At 57.0% G+C, this 22047-nt stretch overlaps 5 protein-coding genes across 5 annotated transcripts; 2 read left to right on the top strand and 3 right to left on the bottom strand.

The window, feature by feature from the left end:
• Positions 1 to 879: 879 nt before the first annotated feature.
• Positions 880 to 4204, top strand: F5144DRAFT_478936 (muts domain V-domain-containing protein; the record flags this gene model as incomplete). Its single annotated transcript, XM_066785128.1, has 3 exons — positions 880 to 1338; positions 1413 to 2250; positions 2307 to 4204. 3 exons carry the CDS (start codon positions 880 to 882, stop codon positions 4202 to 4204), a joined length of 3195 nt encoding a protein of 1064 aa, XP_066648476.1.
• Positions 4205 to 4594: 390 nt separating this feature from the next.
• F5144DRAFT_543268 (60S ribosomal protein uL10) lies at positions 4595 to 5653 on the bottom strand (the record flags this gene model as incomplete). Its single annotated transcript, XM_066787234.1, has 3 exons — positions 4595 to 4601; positions 4652 to 5406; positions 5480 to 5653. The coding sequence occupies 3 exons, from the start codon at positions 5651 to 5653 to the stop codon at positions 4595 to 4597; spliced, it is 936 nt and encodes a 311-aa protein (XP_066648475.1).
• Positions 5654 to 6159: 506 nt separating this feature from the next.
• F5144DRAFT_608191 (uncharacterized protein) lies at positions 6160 to 8171 on the top strand. Its single transcript, XM_066791580.1, has 3 exons — positions 6160 to 6778; positions 6833 to 7651; positions 7726 to 8171. The coding sequence occupies exons 1-3, from the start codon at positions 6351 to 6353 to the stop codon at positions 8054 to 8056; spliced, it is 1578 nt and encodes a 525-aa protein (XP_066648474.1). The 5' UTR covers positions 6160 to 6350; the 3' UTR covers positions 8057 to 8171.
• A 552-nt stretch (positions 8172 to 8723) lies between these two features.
• On the bottom strand, positions 8724 to 10302 carry F5144DRAFT_36995 (uncharacterized protein). The gene is made up of 4 exons (XM_066784480.1): positions 10153 to 10302; positions 10021 to 10090; positions 9127 to 9960; positions 8724 to 9070 (listed from the first exon to the last, which is right to left on the bottom strand). The coding sequence occupies exons 1-4, from the start codon at positions 10186 to 10188 to the stop codon at positions 8763 to 8765; spliced, it is 1248 nt and encodes a 415-aa protein (XP_066648473.1). The 5' UTR covers positions 10189 to 10302; the 3' UTR covers positions 8724 to 8762.
• A 1941-nt stretch (positions 10303 to 12243) lies between these two features.
• Positions 12244 to 18173, bottom strand: F5144DRAFT_36978 (uncharacterized protein). The gene is made up of 4 exons (XM_066784478.1): positions 17180 to 18173; positions 16599 to 17082; positions 14529 to 16404; positions 12244 to 14473 (listed from the first exon to the last, which is right to left on the bottom strand). Exons 1-4 carry the CDS (start codon positions 18057 to 18059, stop codon positions 12401 to 12403), a joined length of 5313 nt encoding a protein of 1770 aa, XP_066648472.1. The 5' UTR covers positions 18060 to 18173; the 3' UTR covers positions 12244 to 12400.
• Positions 18174 to 22047: the final 3874 nt, after the last annotated feature.

The raw sequence follows: 22047 nt of genomic DNA, 5'->3' as shown, positions 1-22047 counted from the left end.
TAGCAGACGGCGCGGGTAAAAATGGTCTGAGGAGAGCCTAGAAAACCGTGGTATGATGACAGAATGGGTCCAAATCGGTCCATGCCGAGGATTTCCAGCAAATGGCCACCGTCGGCGCGCCTCGGCCAACAACAAGATCGGGCCACCCGAAAAACATGCCCAGAAGTTCCAAACCTGCACGATTGGTTCTGCCCATCTGGGCCATCTCAAACGGCTCGCATTTTCAGAAATTGTGGCATGGGTGCCACTCGTCTGCAGCAACCGCCGCTTCATTGCATCTTTCCGCCGATCTAGCGCCTGGATCTGCTTTCCGTGCGTGCTTTGTTACCATCGTCAGCGCTTTTTCGACCAACACGCCAAATTCCAAATCTAGAAGCGAGCAGTGATTTGTCTAGGCCCGAAAATCTGTTGCTTTCTTCTAGTTTCCGTTCTTCGGTTAAAATTTGGAACTGGACTCGGCGCATCGCCACCTCCGTTCGGAGCAACGCGGCGCCGCCCGTGGCCGTTTTGTTTCTCCGGGGTTTATCGGCGAGATTTTGGGATATTTGACGATCGGTGTTGCGCTGGCCTTGCGGATTCCAAGTGGTCCGATGGGCTTGGTAGCAAGCTAGCCGAAACAGGTAAGCAAAACGCCCAGTCGGGGATTTCAAAGCGTGCTCTCTTAAAAGCGATGCGGGTCCATCAATTGCCAAGCATTTTTTCGACTTCCATTTCCGGCGTTGGGTTGACCAGCTCCTTGCTTTCTAATTTTTTGAGAAATCGTGCCGGATTTAGTCAACAACTCCACAAGAAATATTTCCCGACAACACAGAGCAACAACCTAACGCTACCCATCCACCATCTCCCGATGTGGAGTACGCTACGAACAGGTCATACTTGATGCTTTGCGCGCGCTCAACGTCAACCCCGCGCCTTCGGATCGCGTGCCTCGGCCGATCTCGTTCGCTCCCGCCATGTAGCCCCGCCACCCTCAGGTGCCTAGGTCGACGGAATGTAACCACGGCCTTGGTTCATCGTGGGCCTGGGCCATCTGAAAGCCTGCGAAGGATCTCGCATCTCCAAGTCCGCGGCAAGAAAACACGGACAGTCTTCAAGCTCGACGACTTACCCCAGGGCTTTGTTGCACCATTAGAGCCCCTCCCGCCTGAGGAAGATGAACCAGCATACCCAACCGTGGTGCTACAGGCACGCCGCAATATGCAAAAGTTTGACAATTGTGTGCTGCTCACACGTGTCGGTGGCTTCTACGAGTTATACTTTGACCAGGCCGACGAGTACGGCCCGCTCCTCAACCTCAAGGTAGCGCAGAAGAAAACAAGTGCCGGCCCAGTTCCAATGGTATTTATTGTTCCGTGCCCGCACCGTGCCGTTGTCTTGTTCACTGGTAGTCTGATGGATTATGTTCTTGCCAGGCCGGCTTTCCCTTCTTCCAGCTGGATCGCTTCCTTAAGATTCTCGTCCAGGACTTCAACCGTCATGTAGCCATTGCTGAAGAATTCCCAAATGACCCCTCGGACAAGGTCAAGTCGGGAGGTCTGATGCACACTCGCAAGGTGACCCGTATCGTCACGCCAGGCACCCTCATCGACGAGAACTTCATGGATCCCTATGCAAACAACTATGTTATGGCCATCCACCTGCCCGAGAAGGCCGTATCGGATGATGTGAGCCGCCAAGAGGACCAACATGCCACAGAAACGTCAGAGTCCGCAAATGATGCCGCGACTCGCGTAGGCCTGGCATGGTTGGATCTGTCGACAGGCTCTTTCTTCACCCAACCGACAACGTTAGCTGCGCTTAGTTCCGTCCTCTCCCGAGTCTGCCCTCGGGAGGTGGTTCTTGACCAAGCACTCGAATCTGATCAGAACCACTCTATCCTGCCTGTCCTCAAGGAGGAGAGTTACCTTGTAACCTACTCGCCCCGGGGGGGCCTGCAGCAGCTGTCTGATTGGGCGCCCTTGCTAGAATCGGAGATACCAACTAAGACAGTCGGCAAATTAACAGATTGTGAGGTGCAAGCGGGGAGTATTCTACTTGAGTTTGTCAAGGGCAGACTGCAGGGACTGAGCATGAAGCTGCAGCCGCCTCTCCGTCACGATAGCACACATGTCATGAGCATCGACAAGAATAGCATGCGCTCCCTGGAGATTAAACAGACTATGAAGGACGGCGTCTTGAAGGGGAGCTTGCTGCATGCTATCAGACGGACCGTAACCACGGGCGGTGCCAGACTTCTCAACGAGTGGCTCAGTATGGCTTCCTTACCGGGGAAGGGGTTGATGTGTAAAGTCGCTAACCCGATATAGGCGCTCCTTCGACGTCGCTCGAAGTTATCAACTCTCGGCAAAACCTAGTTTCACGGTTCATCCAGGACGAAGAGCTCCGAGATTCCATCAGAACCCTCCTCCGCAGGAGCCACGACTCGCAGCGCATCGCCCAGAAGTTTGCGCTCAACCGCGGAGACGCAGACGACCTGCTCCGGCTCGCCAACACCATCAAGGCGACAGACGACATCGTCGACCTCCTGAAAACAGCCACCCCACCCCAACCCGACAACGCCTCGGAGACACGATCCCTCTCCGCCATGGTCGACCGCATCAGCCTCGACCAGCCGTTGAAACTCGCCGAGCGCATCCGCGACGCCATCGACGAGGAAGGCCTCGTGCAGCAGCACCAGATCAAGGACAGCGAAACGGACGAGATCATCGCCCTCGCCCAGGCGATCGTCAAGACGGAAGGCACCGAAGAAGACAGCGCGCTGCTCCCCAAAAGCGCCGTCGCCAAGTCCGCCGCCGCCGCCAAGAAGAAGGGCACCACCTCCCTCCGCGACCACTACGGCGAGGACAGCGAGGTGTGGATCATGAAGCCCGGCGCGTCGCCGGTCCTCAAGCGCCTGCACGCGAAGCTCGCCGCGCTGCGCGAGGAAAAAGACACCCTCACCGAGACGCTCCGCGCGCGCCTCGGCGCCAGCTCCCTCACGCTGCGCTGGTCCCCCGGGCTCGGCCACATCTGCCACGTCAAGGGCCGCGACGCGCGCAGCCCACCAACCACCGCCGCCACCAGCGCCGACGACAACCCAGACGCAGACCCTCCGATCCGCACGCTCTCGTCCAGCCGCTCGACGCGGACGTTCCACCAGCCGGTGTGGACAGAGCTCGGGGAGGGGCTGGACCGGGCGCGGCAGCAGATCCGCGGGGAGGAGCAGCGAGTGTTTGGGGCGCTGCGGGGCCGGGTGGTGGCCAACCTGGTCAAGCTGCGGCGCAACGCGCTGGTGCTGGACGAGCTGGACATTGCGACGTCGTTCGCGCTGCTGGCGGCGCAGCAGGGCCTCGCGCGGCCCGCGCTGAGCAACGCGCAGCAGACCATCATCGTGGGCGGGCGCCACCCGACGGTCGAGGGCGGCCTGGCCGAGCAGGGGCGCACGTTTCAGAGGAATGATCTCTTCCTGGGCTCTGCGCCGGGGGCGAGGGCGTCGGCGGTGGCGGCAGCAACACATGATGGGGGGGAGCAACAGCAACAGCAACAACAACAACAGAGCCACGGCAGGATATGGCTGATCACCGGCCCCAACATGGCTGGAAAATCAACCTTCCTCCGCCAGAACGCGCTGATCACCATTCTCGCGCAGATTGGGTGTTACGTGCCCGCCGACTACGCGTCGCTGGGCATCGTCGACGCCATCTTCAGCCGGGTTGGGTCAGCCGACAACCTGTTCCAGGACCAGAGCACCTTTATGGTGGAGATGCTCGAGACGGCGGCCATCCTCCAGCAAGCGACGCCGCGGTCGTTCGTCATCATGGACGAGGTGGGCCGGGGCACGACACCCGAGGATGGAACGGCCGTGGCGTTCGCAGCGCTGCACCATTTAGTGACCGTCAACAAGTGCCGAGCGTTGTTCGCAACGCACTTCCATGGCATCGCGGATCTTGTGGCGAAGTCGGGATTCACGTTGGAAGATGGTGGCCCGAATGGGACTATCGAGGCGTACTGCACAGATGTGGAAGAGGACGAGCAAGGTGGGTTTGTCTACGTTCACAAACTACGCAAGGGGGTCAACAGACAGAGCCACGCGCTCAAGGTGGCGCGCTTGGCTGGGCTACCGGAACAGGCCATCCAGGTGGCCCAGCAGGTACTACAGCATTCTGGGGTGGAGATGTCACCAGGCATAGTACAATCTTCAAAGATAGCTGCAGTTGTAGGGTAAATCGATGTGATGTATGTTGGGCCTAGATATTCATGTCAGTTTGATACCTCATGCAAAGTATGTAACGTATCAAAAAGATAAAAGTGTCTCATAAAAGTTGTGATGGGTTTCATCAATGAAATTCAGGGTTAAAAAGCTCTTTGATCATTTGCATAATCATCGACAGTGGTTGCAAGGACGAAAAGAAAGGTACTAACCTGAGTTGTCAAGGTGAGCAGCTGACACGGTCAGAGCATCACAGCGCAAGAGAGAAAATTTGATGTGGCCACCAAACACGGGTTAAATTGAACCAACACCGATCTATATAGACGAAGGTAAAGATCCGAAGAACCTTTACCCGACCTAAACCAGCATTGTCGGCCCAAGCACGCCGTACTTGAGTGGTTAGATTTAGTCGCTATTAACCGTGTCAGCAATGTCCTGGAACAGAAGCGCAGGGTCACATACAAGAGACCGCCGAAGCCCTCATCATCAGAGTCCTCCTTCTCGGACTCCTCCTTCTCCTCAGCCTTGGTCTCGGCAGGGCCAGCGGCCTCGGCAACAGGAGCGGCAGCGGCGTACGCATCGGGGTTGGCGATACGGTCCTTGAGCTCATCGATCTCGGGCCAGCTGAACTCGGTCTCAATGGCGATGGCCAGCACCTTCTTGTAGGTGTTGACGACGGAGTGGATAACCGACGGCAGGGTGGGGTAGTTGAGGGCAAGCGAGATCGCGGCGACGGTGGTGACGGCCGACGAGAAAGACTTCAGGAGCTGCTCCTCACCAATGTCGAGAACATCGGCAGGGAAGGCGTTGCCGTGGTCGTAGACCTGAGCGATGCCCATACCGTAGGTGAAGGGAGAGATGTTGAGCATGTTGAGCAGGGTCGCCTCGGAGGGGCCGACCTTGAGACCGGCCTCGACGAGCTTCAGGTCGGTGGTGATTTCAATGGTACCACGGGCAATCTTGGTCGGGACACCGAGAGCCTGGAAGAAGGAGGTCTTGCCGGGTTCCATGCCGGTGTTGCCAGCGGGGACCCACACGTCGGACGGGGCAATAGCACCGGCACGGGCGGGGGCGGCAACCTTGTTGGCCAGGATCTTGTCACGGATCTCCTTGAGGTCGCCGTTGGTGAAGACGAAACCGATGTTGCCCTTGACGAAAGGCAAGAGGCGCTCGTACTCAGGCGAGTCGGCAAGGAAGGTCTTGAGCGCACGGCGGACCTGTTGTTTTGTATCACGGTTAGAAATCCGCCGACAGCCGCAGTGAACTAAATTCAGGGTCTAGCCTGCTCACCATGGTGTTCTTGCCCATCAGGACAACGCCGTTGCCGCGGAGGGACTGGCGAATCTCGTGCATCTGCTGCGACGAGACATTGTCGACGGTGACGATGAAGATGGACGCGTACTCCTCCAACAAGCCCTTCAGCTTGTCGAAGTAGCCGGCCTTGTTCGCTGATTTGCCCCCCATATCTTCTTGCTTTTGAAGGTAGGATGTTTAAGGGCGATGGTGGTGTGGTGAGGAAGCGGAAATTGAGAGTTGGCGATGTTGCTTGGAAAACTTCCCGAAGCAGAAAGCTCAGAATTTCGCACAATTGACCTGCAACTGTGGGGGTGCTTCGTAGGGTTAGGTGGGTCGGCCAATCAGGCGGACCATTGAGACCCACTTCTCGTTTGGTTGAAGTTCAACTTCAGCTGTGGCTCAGTCGAGTATTCACAGCACAGTACAGGTAATGAAATAGAGATGTTACTGGAACGGCAAGGGGGAAAGACAAAAGAAATCAGACTTCAAATTTAGTATTAAAACAGCGATAGTATATCAATTGGGTAAAATATTATTTTAACGACCTCTTCCAGTTGCAGCTTGGACTATTTTGGCTGAATCAGCCACGTGTGGCTTGTATTTGACAAATTTCTTGCAAGTCGCCGTTGCCGCTTTCACTCAGACCTTCTTTCCAGTGTGTAACCGCCGAACTGAACCTCGAGTCACAGTATGTCACCCATTCCACCTTGATACTAAAATAATTGACCAAGATTTTGTAGATACAAGGATTAAGACGTTGGGTTTTACACCTGGGAATCTCAGTGTTGAGTCAATCTCATTGTTCAACCACTTGCGCAATTCTCTCAGTACATCACCACCAGGAAGTTCATTCCACGGAGGGTTCATGATGGTTCTCCCGTATCATCTTATTAAGGTGTGCGGCAGCACCGTATTTGCCGCACAAGGGGGTGACATTCACTCGTTCAATTTGGCCCTCGAGTACGTGTCGAGTTGGAAACACCCGGTGCCACAAGTGAATGAGTCAAATGGGCCCCCCGCTGAGGCTCAAGAGTCACCGGCGCAGGAAGAACCGCCTACCAAGCGCCGGAAAGTTGAGCCTGGCCAGGAACAGAGTCCAAAAGGCCGCCGTGCGAAATCCACAAACGGGCAGCCGAAGAACAAGAAGCAACTGCCCGGCAATGAGCGACCCTTCATCCAAGGGCTCTATGCCACCACCGATGGCCGTCACGTAGTAGCCGTCACGGGGTCTGACAAGACCATCTGGGTGTTTGAGCACGACGGCGTGGGCAACTTGAAACAACTCAGCCAAAGGCAAGCTTAACCCGGACCCCAACCACTCACCACCAAAGCTAACCCCTTACCCAGAGCAATGCCAAAACGCCCCTGTTCCCTTGCCCTCACACGCGACAATCTCACCATCCTCTCAGCCGACAAATTCGGCGACGTCTACGCCCTCCCCTTGCTCCCATCCCCTACCCCCCCAACCACGACCTCAGTCACCCCAGGCGCAACCACCCCGTCCGCCCCCTCCCCGCCCGCCTCAGGGCCCGACGAGTCCCGCAGCGCGAGCGCCACCCCCTCCGCCGCAACCCCTAACATCTTCAAGCCGCAAGCGACCGCCCTCACCGTGCACACCAAACGCAACCTCAAAGCCCTCGAAAACCAAAAGATCTCCCTCGGCCGCCGCGCCCTAGAGGAGCAGCTCAACCGGCCGCAATTCGAGCTGACCCTCCTCCTGGGGCACGTATCCATGCTCACCGCCATCGCCGTCGCCACCACCACCGTCCCCAACGATGATGACCAAGGCCAAGGCGGGGAGCGGGTCAGGGAGTACATCCTCACGGCCGACCGCGACGAGCACATCCGCGTGTCGCGCGGCATGCCGCAGGCGCACGTCATCGAGCGCTTCTGTCTGGGTCATGAGGACTTTGTGAGCCGCCTGTGCGTGGCGCCCGGCGGGCGCGCCGGGGTGCTGATCTCGGGCGGCGGCGATGATGACCTGTTTATGTGGGACTGGGCGGAGGGCCGGTTGCTGGGGAGGGCGGGCGTGCTGGAGCATGTGAATGGGGTGGTGGGTGGTGGTGGTGGTGAGGGGGAGGAGGCGGGAGTGGGTAAAGTGGCTGTGACGAGGGTGTTTGCGTGTGGGTGGGAAGGGGGGGTTGGGGTGTTTGTTGTTGTGGAACGGTATGTTTCTTCTGCCTTCTGCTCCCCATTTTATTATCGTTGTAGGTTATCTGCCGTTACTAACATCTCTCCAGCATCCCCGCAATCTTCCGCTACGAACTCCTCGAGGACAACACCCTCCAGCACCGCGAGACCATCCCCACGGCAGGCAACCCGCTCGACATTGAAGCGCTTGAGGCGCCGGGGGCGACACCACGCCTCCTCGTCGCCGTCTATCCCAGTAGCCCCGCCGAGGGAAGCAGCAATCCCTCTTCCTTCATCGCGCTGGACAAGGACGAGACGGGCTGGCGGCAGACAGACGTTAAGAACCTCCCCGCAGGAGGAGACATTGACATCAGTGACACTGAGCTGCAGAAGATGTTGTATTCTACTGAAACGCTACGCAAGCTCTCGGACTTTGACTGAGCAAATAGGGGACCAAATCATAAGAGGAGAATCTTGTTCAAGCCGTGTAATTTTACAAATGTGATATGACAAGTAAGACAATCCGGGCCGAAGTCGAGCAATACAGAGGCGACAACTATTCAAAGTATTTTGTTTAGTGTACCTAAGACTCAGGGGGTGTTATTTCAACGAGTAGTATCTATATGGGAACGGCACCAGGCAACATGGGCCGTGTCTGAGAGTAGATCTTTTGAAAAACTCTTCCTCTCGATACGGTTTCACAGTTCCAAACACACCCCAGAGCAAGACCAAGCGACTCCCATAATGCCCGATTCATTCGCTAAAAGAAAAAGAAAGATCCAGACAGCAGAGCGAGCTGCCGCCACAGGAAAGCCAAATGCCTCTCTATCCTCTCGAGAACGCCGCCTTGCCAAGAGTGTTGTGGGTGCCAAGTAAGAAAATGAGCTTGAGAAAAAAACCCTTCATGCATGCCCAAGAGAGGCTCTATGCTTCCCTGTCTGGTTCTTTCCCTGGGGTATTTTCCATGTACCCTCCCTGCTCCTCCCCGCCTCGTATCTCATTAATCAGAAGACCCGCCGCGCGCATCTGCCATCGGAGATGCCCATACCAAGCGTGTCCCGCTCATTAATCGCCCGTTAATCTCAAAATAGATAATAGGCCCAACAGGTAGTGGGCACTCCCACTCCCCTTTTTTGTTCTATATCTTTTACTGGGATGCGCACTGGACCCGCTCGCCGCCGTGGTGCTCATGCTCGTCATCCTCTTCCATGGCGCCAGAGAAGCCTCTCGAAGAGCTGTCGACGTCCTCAAGATCGGCAGGCTCCGACATGGCTTCGGCAGGAGGAGTGTTAATAAGCTCGGGCGCGGGAAGGAACTTTCGGAGGGCATCGAACGCAGCAGGATCCTGGGTCCAGTTCTTCTCGGGGAATTTGACCGCGAACTGGATGAAGAGGTTGCCAAAGTCGTGATGGCGGGGGGCGGGCATGCCTTGGCCACGGATCATCTTGACGGTGCCTGCGGACAGAGTTAGTAAAGATTCTTTCACGAACCACAGGCCGAGTGTAACTTACCAGGAGCAATCGCCTCGCCGGGGAGAATGTCAACGCTCAGCCATCGATCGTCCAGATGCTCGACATAGATAGTACCACCAGCCAGTGCCGTGACGAGGTCGATTTCTGCCTGATAGACGAGGTCGTCTTCCCGACGGGTGAAGCGGGGGTGAGGCTTTTGCTCGATCTGGAAAACGACATCGCCAGCGAGGATGCCAGGGGCTTGGTCACCCTCGCCACGGAACTCGACCTTGGTCCCGCTCCGGACACCGCGGTCGACGTGGACGTGGAGGACCTTGCGGTCGACTACCGTCTTCTTACCGAAACACTGCTTGCAGCGATCCTTGTCTTTGACAATCTCGCCCTCACCGCTGCAGTCCGGGCATACCGTCTGGAAGCGCTGGATCATGGGCCCCATCTGCCGCATCATCGTCTTCATACCGTGGCCATCGCAGCCTGCGCATTTCCGGACAGCGCCCTCCTTGCCGCCACGGCCCTCGCACTTGGGGCAGATGATGGAGCGCTGAAGGGCCAGCTTCGAGACCTTGCCGCGATAGATGTCCTCGAGGGAAACGTTGTGAACATGGTGGATTGTCTTCGCCTTCGAAGGACCGCGCTGGGAATTCATGCCGCCGCCGAACATGCCTCCGAAGCCGCCGAGGCCACCGCCGCCGCCGAAGAACTGGGCGAAGAGGTCCTCGGCAGCCATGCCGCCGCCTCCGCCGGCACCGCCTTCCAGGCCGGCCTCGCCAAACTGGTCATACACCTGGCGCTTCTGGGAATCGGACAGGATCTCGTACGCATGGGAGATCTCCTTGAACTTCTGCTCGGCAGCGGGATTGTTGTGGTTCTTGTCTGCATGCGGGGATTAGTGTGGGTGGGCACAGGGGAGGTGGGTAGGGGTTAGGGATATACCAGGGTGGTATTTGAGTGCGCCTGTCTTGTACGCCTTCTTCAGCTCCTGCTCTGTGGCATTTGGCGAGACCTGTTGCAGAAGGTTAGCTCGTTGCTATTGTCGAGAGGTACTTTGGAGTTGGGTATGCATACGCCAAGCACATCGTAGTATCCCGTCTCTTTGACCATCTTGTCTGTTTATTCTAGAAAAGTGTAGTGTGTCGTGCCGGTATCGTGTATTTCGAGGCTGCCGGAATTAACTGGGGCCTGACGCGGGATGGCGGGGATGTTCAAGAGAAACCGAGGGAAAATCGGAATCTTGGTTATCTTGGAACCAGGGAAAGGTCAGCAATGTGGTTCCGGAAGTGAAATGGGAGACAAGTGTGTGGTGTTCCGGGGGTGAAGAAGAAATGCTTCCGGAGGACCTGGCGGGGGATCTGGAGAGTGCGAAGCCGGGGTTGGCGCAGCGAAAAGTCTCGAGGATTCTGCCGAGGGTCCGACAAGAAAGAAGCGCAGCGAAGTTGGGAAATACACCTACCAGGCCAGGCAGAAACAGTTCTGTTGGTGCAAATTTGATGCACTTGGTGAGAAACCGTCCGAATATTGAGCCTTTCAACTCTGTCTGGTTCTTAAAGAAGGAAGACGATTGTCCAACAAGGGTCACAGTCGAGCGGCAACCAAAGAATCTGGATGCTTATGAAAGTGCAGCGCATGGAAGGAGGCTGAAATTCTTCGGTTTCCAATCGACTCGCCGCCTTCCCTCCACTGGGCCATTCAGCCCCTCCCGATGGAAATCAATCGAAGACTCTGGAGTGTGGCTGGTGGTATTAACACGGTACTTGGTCCTACCCCTGTCTGTGCGCATTTTGACTCGAGTCCAGCAGTACCAACCTAGCTCAGCCTTCCAAAGCCGGCCAAGGCGGACGGGCGTGGAAGTCCAAATGCTGGGCAGCTGGGATGCCCCGCTGACCGTGGCTGCCGGTCGTGGGGCCGTTTCAGCACCACCAGGCTTAGCCTAAAATTAGACTAACCATGAAGTTCGTCATTCTCAAGTGGCATTTGAGTCGAGTAGAATCTAAACATTTCAGCCATGATGCGCACATACTCTCTGTGAGACCGCTTTGCATAGATCCACAAATCATCGAACAATTCCGTGGATGGGATGGAACAACCAAGAGCTACATGACGGGCAACCGATAAACCACAATCTCTGCCTGAATTTCCCATGAGCAGCAAGGCTGCGTAGCCTAGCGACCCAACCCAAAGACGGGAGTTAGGTACATACAAGGAAAGATGGAACAAACGGGGAAGCTGTGAACAAACCAACCGACTCCGCCATAGGTCCCCCTGCCGATGTTTGTGCTTTTCGCCTTTCATCTGAATAAGGACCCAGGTGACGGGGTGACTTGCTTTCCAGTTCAAACGGATTTTCAATTCTTAGCCACTCACATGCACAGTACATCGCCACCTTTTCTTTGTTCCTCTCCCATCTAACAAGCTCAACCTTGTCACAGTCTCGCCTCCCAGATTTTCCTACCCTTTTTGCCCCCAGTGACTTACTGTCGGGGCCCATCGTTGAGGAATGAACCAGTTCGCAACCAAGCCTAAGGCTAGCTGCATTTGACATGTGAACCATCTCCACTTGGCGGATATTATGTTGCCCTTCCGCGAAGTCACCTCACTAGAATGTTCCATAGCAGTCGACAGCGAGAACAGCTCAATACATCACAGTAGCAGTCAAAACTTCAAGATGAGGCTGGTCAGTGATTATTACCGTAGCCTAACAAGCAACCCAGAATCATCCCCACTCGTATTTGACCCCCAAACCGAACCTAACCACAGAAACGGTAGTGATACCGCTCGCGGTACCAGACATGCAACCAGCCGCCTTGCAACACCCACTCTCTCCCTTTGAGGCAAAAAAGGACAAACCTGCCCACACGCCCCCACCTGCCATCACCCGCTCCTTCAGCCCCTTCAGCACTGACCCATTGTATATATCACATCTGACTTCGCTTTCTCGCTTTCACCCCCCATTCCACTATAAGGAAACGACCACACTGGAAGGAGAAGTAGAAGCAAAGTAAAATAATAAACAAAATCTACACGCTTTTTGCCATGCCATGCTCCGCCCCACCACTTTCCACCCAGCAACAACTAGAACAACTAAAAAAGAAAAAACAGACATAAAATACAGTTATCGTACAATGTCCACCACGAATTACTCCCCCTCGAACTCAGCGAGGAGTCTGAATAGTGTGGGCGGTTTTGGAACCCTGTGAATGTCACACCCCATCCCATCATCCTCTCACATCGCGGTCCCCTCAATATCTCACAGCAGTCCAAGCCAAGCCAACTACCCAGCCAACCCTGTCCTATTCGTACCAGGATCCGTTCAACCCTACGAAAGTAAATTCCTCAACGACGGGCTGGCACTCGCACCACTGGCAGGCCTATTCTCCCTGTGCTGATGCTGATGCTGATGCGGGTGTGGGTGCTGTGGTTGATGCTGCTGAGGGACCGCATGTTGCGGCGCGTGCTGAGGCAGCCCTTGGTCACGATGCCCCATGGCCACCGGGGGAGGACCATCTCTCATGGGTGGAGGGCCATCTCGCATAGGCGGGGGGCCGTCCCTCAAGGGTGGGGGACCATCTCTCATCGGCGGAGGGCCTGGCGGTGGAGGACTGCCGTGGTGATGTTGAGGCGGCGGCCCGTGGGGATGAGGGTGGCTCTGGTTCCACTGTCTGAGATAGTTCGGCGCGGGCGGGGCCGGACCCTCCGGACCGCTGGGGTGCGCCATACCAACAGGCGGCATCGGATTCATGGGCGGCATGTGATGCGGTCGATGATCGGGTGGGGGGTGGCCGTGATGCGGATGGTATGGGCCTGGCGGCCCATTGGGTGGTGGAGGAGGGGGACCGCCGCTAACCCGCCGCGGGGATGGGGGGTGCTGGATGCCGTTTACGAACGGCTGTGCCATATGACCACTGGGCGGGGATTGCGCCGGAGGGTGTGGGATGTTGATCGGCGGCGGCCGGAGGTGGTTGGGCGGCGCTAGGGGAGTAATAGAAGAAGTTGGAGGGGACGGGCCACCGTTGACATCACGCGAAGGATGAAGCGGAGGCGGGCCATGGCCTGTTGGCGGCCGGTGCCAGTCGTACGGACGAGGGGATGCGTAAGCCTGAGGGGGTTGGATTGGCGGTGCCCTCGGCGCGATGGTTGGAGGGAGTGGCGGTGGGGCCACGGATTGGGCTTGTCCCGGAGGAGGGCCAACCGGGAGAGATACAACACCGGGTGCCGGAGCCTGGAGAAGGGGGGCGGGCGCGGCGTGCGAAGAAGGACCAGGGGCCGGAGGCCACGCGTACGGCGCTCTGTTCACTGGCCTTGATTCTTCAGGCCTTGAGGGCAGTATCGCTGCAGCTGCCTGCGAAGCTTGCCGCACTGGCTCCGGCGGGGGTGTCGGCTCCCTCGTAGGCTGGGAGTGGACAACGGGTTGCCGGCCTGCCTTCTTACACTTGTGGCATTGAAAGCTTCGCTGCTCGACAAACTTCTGGGCTTCGGATCCGATGTTGCCATAGTACCCATTCGTAAGCTCCCGTTCCTGTGCCTGGTCGATGGGATGCCACTTCGGGCTCACGTCGACACCACAAGTCAGGCAGATCTTGCCGCCAGGCTGGAGGCCGCTCGGCGCGTCTTCGCGGTCACCGTTGACCAAGGCGGCGAGCGATGCCCGCCGATTTTGGTGCGCCGTGATTGGCGTCGGCGAAGTTGACATCTTCGAGGCGACCGTAATTTGGTTTGCCTTCCTCGCGCAGCCTGTCAAGGTCAGATCGGCTTGTTTGCAGTTTTGCACGTAGAGTTGCAGGGCGTTCGTTCCCGTCTCTGCCACGGACTCGTGCATTAGATGGACCGTGGTCTTCGTCGGCAAATGGTCCTTGCACCAGACACCAGCCGACATCGCGCCGCTGACACCGTTCATGGTAACGAACCGGGAAGGATCCCGTCGCGACCCCTTGACAGGTGTGACCTCAAACCCAAGGGTGTAGCCCGCCTGATGGGCGCATTCGACGTGAACCGGGGTATGGCAGTGGTGGCACTGTACACACGCTCCATCGGCCTTCTTGCAGACCTTGCATGTTTCGGCATACTTATCCCGGGGGATCAAGGGGATGCCCTCGCTGGGACTGAGGGCTTTGGCGTTGCCAAACTTGACCTCGTGCGTAAACACGGCGCAGGTAACATGGACCCAGTTGTTGTCCGCTGTCCGTTTGAGCGGCTCGCGGGGGTTGACTGGGCGGTTCATCTCTTCCTGCTTCTTACGGTAGTAATCGGCCGCGCGTTGGGCGTTCTCCCGTTCCATCCGCTCCCGCTCCCGCTCTTTCTCCGTCTTCTTTTTGTGGGAATTGGAGATTTTGGGGTGCTCGACGAAATCGTGTACCGTATGCTCGACCGGGCACAGGACGCATTTGTAGTGCTGGTTTCAAATTAGCACACATAGTTTGGATGGTTCGCCGAAAAACAACACTTACGATTGACAGCTGGGGATTCTTGTCGTTCAGACACATGTCGCAAGTCCACTTGTTCGACGCGCGGTTATCAATGACACCGTAACAGCTGCGGTGCACCGTCAGACGGCACTCCTTGCACGACAAGTGCTGATCACCCAGCGGCGCCAGCTCCCGGCAGATGGCACAGGGCAGGGTCTTCGGCTTCGGGATTTCGGGGACGGACGGGGGCGCTGGAGCTTGTGCGTGCTTTTCCGCCATCTTCTCCTTCTTCTTGGATGTCGGGCCGCCAGATACGCTGCCTGATTCGGACGGGGTTTTCTCCAGATCCTTATCGAGCAAGGTGCTCTTCAGTTTCTTGCGTGGTGGTTCCGCGCTAGTTGCCTGACCGTTGAGAGATGCTGCCGGAGTTCCTGTCTCGTCCTCCTCGGGTGTCGGGAGTCGGGTGCTCACCATCTCGTCGACGGCTAGCAGTTCCCTATACAGATCCTCGTCGACCCTGCGCCTCCATCCACGACCACCCGTCTGAGCGACCTTCTTAGCCAGCTCTTCAACATCCTCCCATTGAATGGCGTACCGCCGCCATAACTCGGCGCATCGCCTGCAGAGCGCCTGGATGTACTGCTCCTTTTTATCCTTGGCGGAGTTCTTGCCACCGTTCTCAGTCACCGAGGTCACAGCCGCAGCCGGAGCTCTCCGCCACTTGCGGGACCTCTTAGTGCCGCAGAACTTGCACATGAAACTCTTCTTCTTCTCTCTGGCCCTATCGGCGTCGAACGCAGAGTCATCGTGGACGTCGGCAACATCGTCGGCAAGTTTGTTCGCAGCGGCCTCGGCCTTCTTCGCGTCCTTTTTACCCTTCCGGCCGGAGAAATTGCCCCATATCTGCTTTCCACGTTCTGTTTTCTTCCAGGTGTAGTAGTAGCGGGTTATGGTCGCGGGTTTCAGGGTCTTCACATGCTTCTTGACGCTGTGCAGCTCGGAACCAAACTTGGCGACGGCCTCTTCAAACTTTTTCTGTTCCGTGGGGGTCAGCTCAGGCTCCCCAAAGTCGGCCTTGGGTACCTTGGGAAGTTCCGCGAGGGCCTTCGCTGGGTCAAAATCGTTGCGGAAGAGGACGTCCCTCGCGACATCCTGGAGGTTGGTCGAGTGTGGCGGCAGACCGAGCGAGACCGCCATTGACCTGGCTGTGCCCATGTAGTCGTCGAGCGCCTCGCTGGGCATGGACACGCCGCAGTCTTCAGGCGGCTTGTAGAGGAGGGTCGCCGTATCATCGCCGCCCCGCTCGACGTATCCGGGGGGCTCGTCCTGGACCCACTTGGGTCGTTGTTCCTTCTGGATGCGCTCAGCTTCGAGAGCGGCCTGCTGGTCCTTCGTGAGCTTATTGCTATTTTTTCCTGACCTCTTGAACTCGAGCGGCTTGACGTATTCCACGGGGCGTCCAAACCAGGGGGTCACGATGGCCTGGTGGCGGAGACCCAACCGGGTGCTCGCGCGGGGAAAGATACGGTCGTCCAGGTCGAGGGCATCCTCCACCTTGCAGTGCATCCCGAAATACCGGTAGGGCCACAAACTGGCATGGTAAATCTGCTCAGCCGTTGGGGCTGGATGGGCGTTCTCGTCGACCGGGCTTGTGCGACTTGTGCGGCCCGTATCGACGCCATCGACACCTCCCATCTCCTCGTCCTCGTCGTCGACACCCTCGTCATCCTCGCCATCATGGTGACGATGGGGATCCGTAACGTTGGGGGTGTGGCGGGCTTCGAGCTTACGCTCTTGAGCGCGGCTGCAGGCGGCGCACGACCAGGCGAAGCCACGACTTGGCTTTTTCAGCAGGGGTGGCTTGACGCAATTCATGTGATACGTGTGTTGACAGACGGCACAGTCCACCGAATCATTGCTGTTTTAGGGGTAGTGATGTGTCAGCATCTAGATCCACCTTTTTTGCACTCCACTTTTTCGTACCCTCCCACTCATTGGGTCCCGCACCACCCCGCTAAATCACAGGGCCCGGTCGGGTTTTTGGGTTTTTGGTTGGCTGGGGTCGCCCACTTGGGTTGGACCTCTGATCTGATGGAAGGCTTGTTCACTTACTTCGCGCAGAAGGTGGTGCATCGCTTGCACGTTTTGACCGCGCTGGTCAGCTCCTTCCCCCGGCCCTGTTCCGTCAGGACATACTTCCACCGCTCGTCCAGCACCTTCTTGACGTGTTCGGGCACGTTGATGACCTGCCGAGTCGGGATCACCTCGTAGTTCTTTTGGATGTACCGGTCATACAGCCGATCGTACCAGAAGCAATCGGGCGTCCCCTTGTAGGCCGCCATGTCGGTGATCTCGGTCTTGTGCCGGATCTGACACTTGCCGCGCAGCGACGTTAGAGGACTAATGTCTGAGTGCATCGTGGCGTAAACAAGGCGTGTGTCTTGCACCTTGCGTCCGATGTCCTTAGGTCGGTAGTACCAATTGATGCGCAGCGCGTCGATTGGCAATGCCGCGTCGTTTTTGGCGTGCAAAAACTCCATGATGCGGCCCAAATAGTACGGTTCCCCGGGCGGTTCACAGACCAGGTACACATGATCTGCATCACTCGCGTCAGAACCGTTCGCTCAAATGTAAAATGAAGAAAAATGACCTATGTCATGGGGGTGTGGTGTGGAGAAGGCGGAAAAACTTACCATTTACTTCGAGGATCGTGCCGTCGTCCGCGATCATTTTCCCATCCTTGGGGCGGGACTTGGAAATCTCAAACGTGACCAGGTTCGTCTCGCCATAGCCAGCACTGCTTGGCGTGCCATTCCCAGTACTTTGCCCGCTGGTTCCGAGGCGCTTCTGCAGCCCCGACGAGGGAAGAGTGCCGCCATTCAACCCTGACGGTGTTTGGCTGCCGCTGGTCGTTGGAGCCGTGTCGGCGACCTTGCGCTTCTTGCCCTTTGAAGCGCCATTTGTTGCGCCAGCGCCGTTGGCAGCCGATGATGCCACATTTGACGGTTGGTGTTGGTTTTGTGGCTGTGGTTGTTGCTGCTGTTGCTGCTGCTGTTGGTGCTGGTCTTTGGTGCCGTTGTGCTGCTTGCCGTCCTCCGGAAACGGTTTTCTTGAAGATCCATTGCCGGAGCGCGGGGCAGCCGGCGCCGGATTGGCGGGTGCTGGCGTTGACGATGCGCCTTGTTGTTTGGTGGCCAATTTTTTGGCGTCATCATCTTTGCGCTGCGGATAGGCGTCGAACATCTCCAGATCCAGGTCCTTGTCCTCAGCATAATTTGGGCGTGCGGCGCCGGTGCGGTTCCGCGATCGCGTGCCGTAGGGAGAGGGCTGCGAACCGGCCACCGACGGCTTCTCCATGGCCTGTGGTGGCGGTTGCGGTGATTCCGAATTGGAGTTTGAGTGAGATGCCGGGTCGGATACCTGTGGGAGTGTGGATGAAGAAGAGACGGCACCCGAACTACCATTAGACTGCCTGGTTGAATTTGGTGACCCTGCGCCGTCCTTGGCGGAGGAGGTGCGACTGCCCGAATTTGCCTGGTCCTCAGGCGTCGCAGAAGGGGATTTCTGGGCCATGGTGAAGTGAGAAAAAGTGGTGTCCGTCGGAAGGTAACGAGGCCCGCGCCCAGTCAGTGAGTGATGACGGTGAAAGCGCAGCCTCGGTCCTTGTTGACGATAGGAAAGGGTGAGAAAATGGCAAGGGCGCCAAATCGCATGGGGGCACAGTGGAAGTTACGGAAGGAGATGGATGTGACGCGAGTGGGCCAGTGATGATGGTCCATAAGACGAAACGGCTGCGGGTCCGATGCCCCGTGCAAAAGGAAGCGTCCTTAGCAGTCGCCGCGTGTTGTGTTTTCGGCGAGGAAGAAAGCTAGAGATCGTGGGGGGTGAAAACCTGGAAGGCTTGGGGGGGTGGAAGAGGTTCGAGGGCGCGGCCAACGCGGGTGGGGTGAGAGATGGCGATGGCGGGTGGGAGGCAGGATATAAAACGTGGGATGGCGAGAGAGTGAGAAGAGGGAGGCGAAGCGTCGGACCAAATAGGACGGGCGCGCTAAGGCGAGAAGAAGGATGTGAGGAGTCGCGTTGCTCGGGTATCCAGGTCAAAAGTTGGGATGAGCGAGGGCAAACACCAACCAGGCGTGCCGGATTGCTCGCGAGAGAGAGATTTCCCAAAGTGAGGAAGAAAAGGGAAGGGAGACTAGCAGCAGGAAGATATGTGGGTAGAAAAGGTAAAGTAATAATGGGACCAGCGAAGAAACATCGAATGGCAAGGAGAACAAGCCAAGACCAGGTCCAGCATGAGGGTACATCTCGCGGTACAAGTTCAAGGTACTCCTGGGCCATCTCCCGGGCGAGGCGGCGCCCTTTGCGAATTGCGGACGTGTGCCGGGGGCCACCCCCATGCTTCCATTTCCATCGAGCCTGCCCGTCCTACTTTCGACGCACAGCACGCCCCGGGCAAGTGGGTCTCCGCTTGCACTGTGGAGCGAAGAAGGGTACTGTGTCGATATCGCGGGTTGCAGGGATTTGCATTCCCGCATTCGCCCAGATTTCAACGTCGGCGAACCACCCCCAAGGACCAGCTTGGTACCTCTGGGCATGTACCTCTGCGCCACTTCGCCCCCGGACAATACCCAACCTCATCTGTATTTCCATCATGCTAGTTGAGATAATCTAAACTAAGACCAGCCACCACCCGCTCACGACTCAGTTGTAAGCGTGTGTGGTATGAACTGCTTGATTAAAAAGCTATCGAGCTTTCCGTGCAGGGCAGCTCTCGGGAAGGAGGGCACGGGCGGGTGTGGGGAAAAAAAGTAGTGTACGTCCACCATGCAGATGTGGAGAGAAAACGTGCAGGAGTCATCAAAATGAATGCTCAGGTCGGGGATGCTGCTGGCGTGATCTCGCCGCGATTGACTGAACTCTGCGAGGCGATATTCGTCCGGTATCCCAGTGGCCACATCCCCGCCCGGGCATTTTGTCTGTTCGTTAGCGACTGCAGGTGACGAGGCAGGCAGGAAAAGAGAACGGCTAGCGATCATGTCTCAACGTCAAGGGAGACTCGTGAAATGAAATGATACCTCGGGCCTTCCGAGTTTCACTCGCGATTCTAGTACCTGGTTTTAAATGCATTGCTTTGGAAGCACTGGTTTTTCTTTTCTTTTCTTTTCCCTTAGCTGTCGTTCTTCCAGCCTAACCCTACCGGAGGATCGATCCATGTTAATTAACCTGCAGAATGCTGAGATCGGAGATTGAGGGTAGATGGTCTGTCTACTTATTACCCCGTGTTCTGCAACGCACGACATGCTTTGGCGGCCGGTCATCATTAGCAGAAGGGCAAAACCTCGAACCCCTCCCGTTCTTGTCTGGCCGTGCAAGCTCAAAACAAAAATGACGCCTCTCTTCAATATCTTTTTTGCAACCACCAGAAAATTGCGCACTACAGGAATGCTGGGCCATCCAATGCCCTGGCTTAGTGTGCTGCGAGGCCAGGGATCGACCCCGACGTCCCGTCCTCACACGCATCCAAGATCCGCTTGCCCCGGCAAAGAAAGCATTCCATTCTCCCCACCAGTACGTAGCACCATGTTGGCTCCGCGTTTTGCGGTGAGATGTCTAAGTTTTCTTTGTCCAGCGGTCAATAGCCTCACGGGCGGATACAGACAAGAAGCCAGCTTTCCGTCAGAATTCGCCTTTGAACGCCCCATGTCGCTGGCGCACTGTGCTTTTCCAGGCCGGCGCGCATGGGGATGATAAGGCTGCCCTGCACCGAAAGAAAAGCTTGGTTCCCGACCTAGGCCTGGCGGTTGCCGAGTTTGCATCGTGGCACCGCTGTGCCCCTTACATTCCCCACAGCGCCGCAACCGACATCAACCTCACTGTGTAGGCAGGTAGGTAGACTCTAGACAACGTCAGGGATGGCTCTGCAAATGCGCCCGTACCCGTCTCTTTTCGCAGCTTCACCGGTCGAAAGGCGTCGATGGCTTCTTTCTCGCGTGCCGCAATGATTGGCACCCCTGTGATCGGCAATGATGTCGAGGGCGGCTGGGTTGGGATGCCGCCGAATGCTTGGCACAACCCACCGCTGCCAGGTCTGCGACTCCCACGAAGGAGTCTTCTCCGGCGGCCGCGCGACATGATGGGGTCTCGTTCACAGCCGATTAGTAGCGGTATAAATTGCCAGTTCAACGTGCCGTCGAAATGATACTACTACCTTGGCCGCCACTACCCGGCGAAACTGCTCCCGGGCGCCTGGATGATTATCTAGACGATTGTCTGGATGGCTCGCCCGGCGACTCGGTGAGGCGCAAGGCAACCCCCCCGGGCAGGGTAGGAACACGGGATTCCGAGCTTCTGAGAAAGGCGACATTTGCTTCCCGGGGTTTTTGGTTCCGCGTGACAGGAGCAACTCCACAAAACATTGTGTAATTTGGTCGTAACCGTTGTGCGGGTGTTTGACGGCGAAGCAGAAGGGTGCGGTTTCTGTTGTGAGACTGCCTCGGGCTAACTCACTATTCGTAACTAATCGACGATCAATTCGTTCGATTTCGCCAGGCCAGCCAAAGACCATTGCATGTCGCCTCTCGATGTCGAGCATGGTGTGGCTTGGCGGAGCTGGGGTATAACTTATTCATCTGACCCAAACGTGTTCCGTGCATACCGAAACGGTACACAACAGGCTGCCGGCTTCATCACAAACCAGCCGCCGTCATGTCAGCTAGTTATCGACCTGCCAGCCTCCCTTCTTCCGCGGAGGCATCGTTCATTGGCCATGCTATGCCTTGTTGTCGTGGTCGAAGCATGCCATCTTTTCTGGTGGGCGTCGTGTTTCGTTTGCATTGGGAGAGAGGGGAACCGAACCCCTACCACCAGTATGTCATGAGCGACAAATGCCTCCGGGCGAAATCCTTTCCTTGGTCGAGCGAGCAACTCGACAAGGAAGGGTCGTTGGGATGATGAGGCTTCTTTCACCAACACCGTGCGGACGGTGGTTATACACACTATGTCGTCTCAAAATGCAGATGTGGCGGTGGTGGGTGGCTCTCAGGTTCCCTCAACCATCGCCGTCTGCAAAATCTGGAGCTGTTTTCGTCTCATGACGAGCAAAACGGCTGCAGGCGGGGGCCGCCGGAGTGGAGAGCTCAAATGACACTGGCGACCCGCGACATTTTCGTGTCGCCGAAAGAAATCATTTTCACTAGAAAGTATTGTATATGTCGGATAGAATCATCACTTGAAATCCGATCCTAGACTACCGAGAAATGACCGTTTCATCGACACCAACAGTTGTCATCAGCGTTCATCTTCGTTGTTCTTCGCGCCGTGTCGTGCCTAGCGCTGGTCTCGTCCCGTCGGGCTCACGGATCTCTTCAACGGTGGAGACCTGCAAGTGATCTGGACGACTCGCATATGTGACGGCAACAACACCATCCCCCTTCCTAACTCGTGGTTCGAAGGCAGCGAGAAGTTTCATTCCCAACTTATCGCGTCAATTAGAAGGTTCGGCGTGTTTAAAACTGTCGCCTCCTCCACGAGCTGCCCCTTGCCGACGATCAATCGCATC

The sequence above is a fragment of the Chaetomium tenue genome (assembly GCF_020726465.1).
Source record: "Chaetomium tenue strain MPI-SDFR-AT-0079 chromosome Unknown F5144scaffold_1, whole genome shotgun sequence".
NCBI lineage: Eukaryota > Fungi > Ascomycota > Sordariomycetes > Sordariales > Chaetomiaceae > Chaetomium > Chaetomium tenue.
Note: the sequence above shows the minus strand (reverse complement) of the source record. Positions and strands in the feature narration are given on the sequence as shown.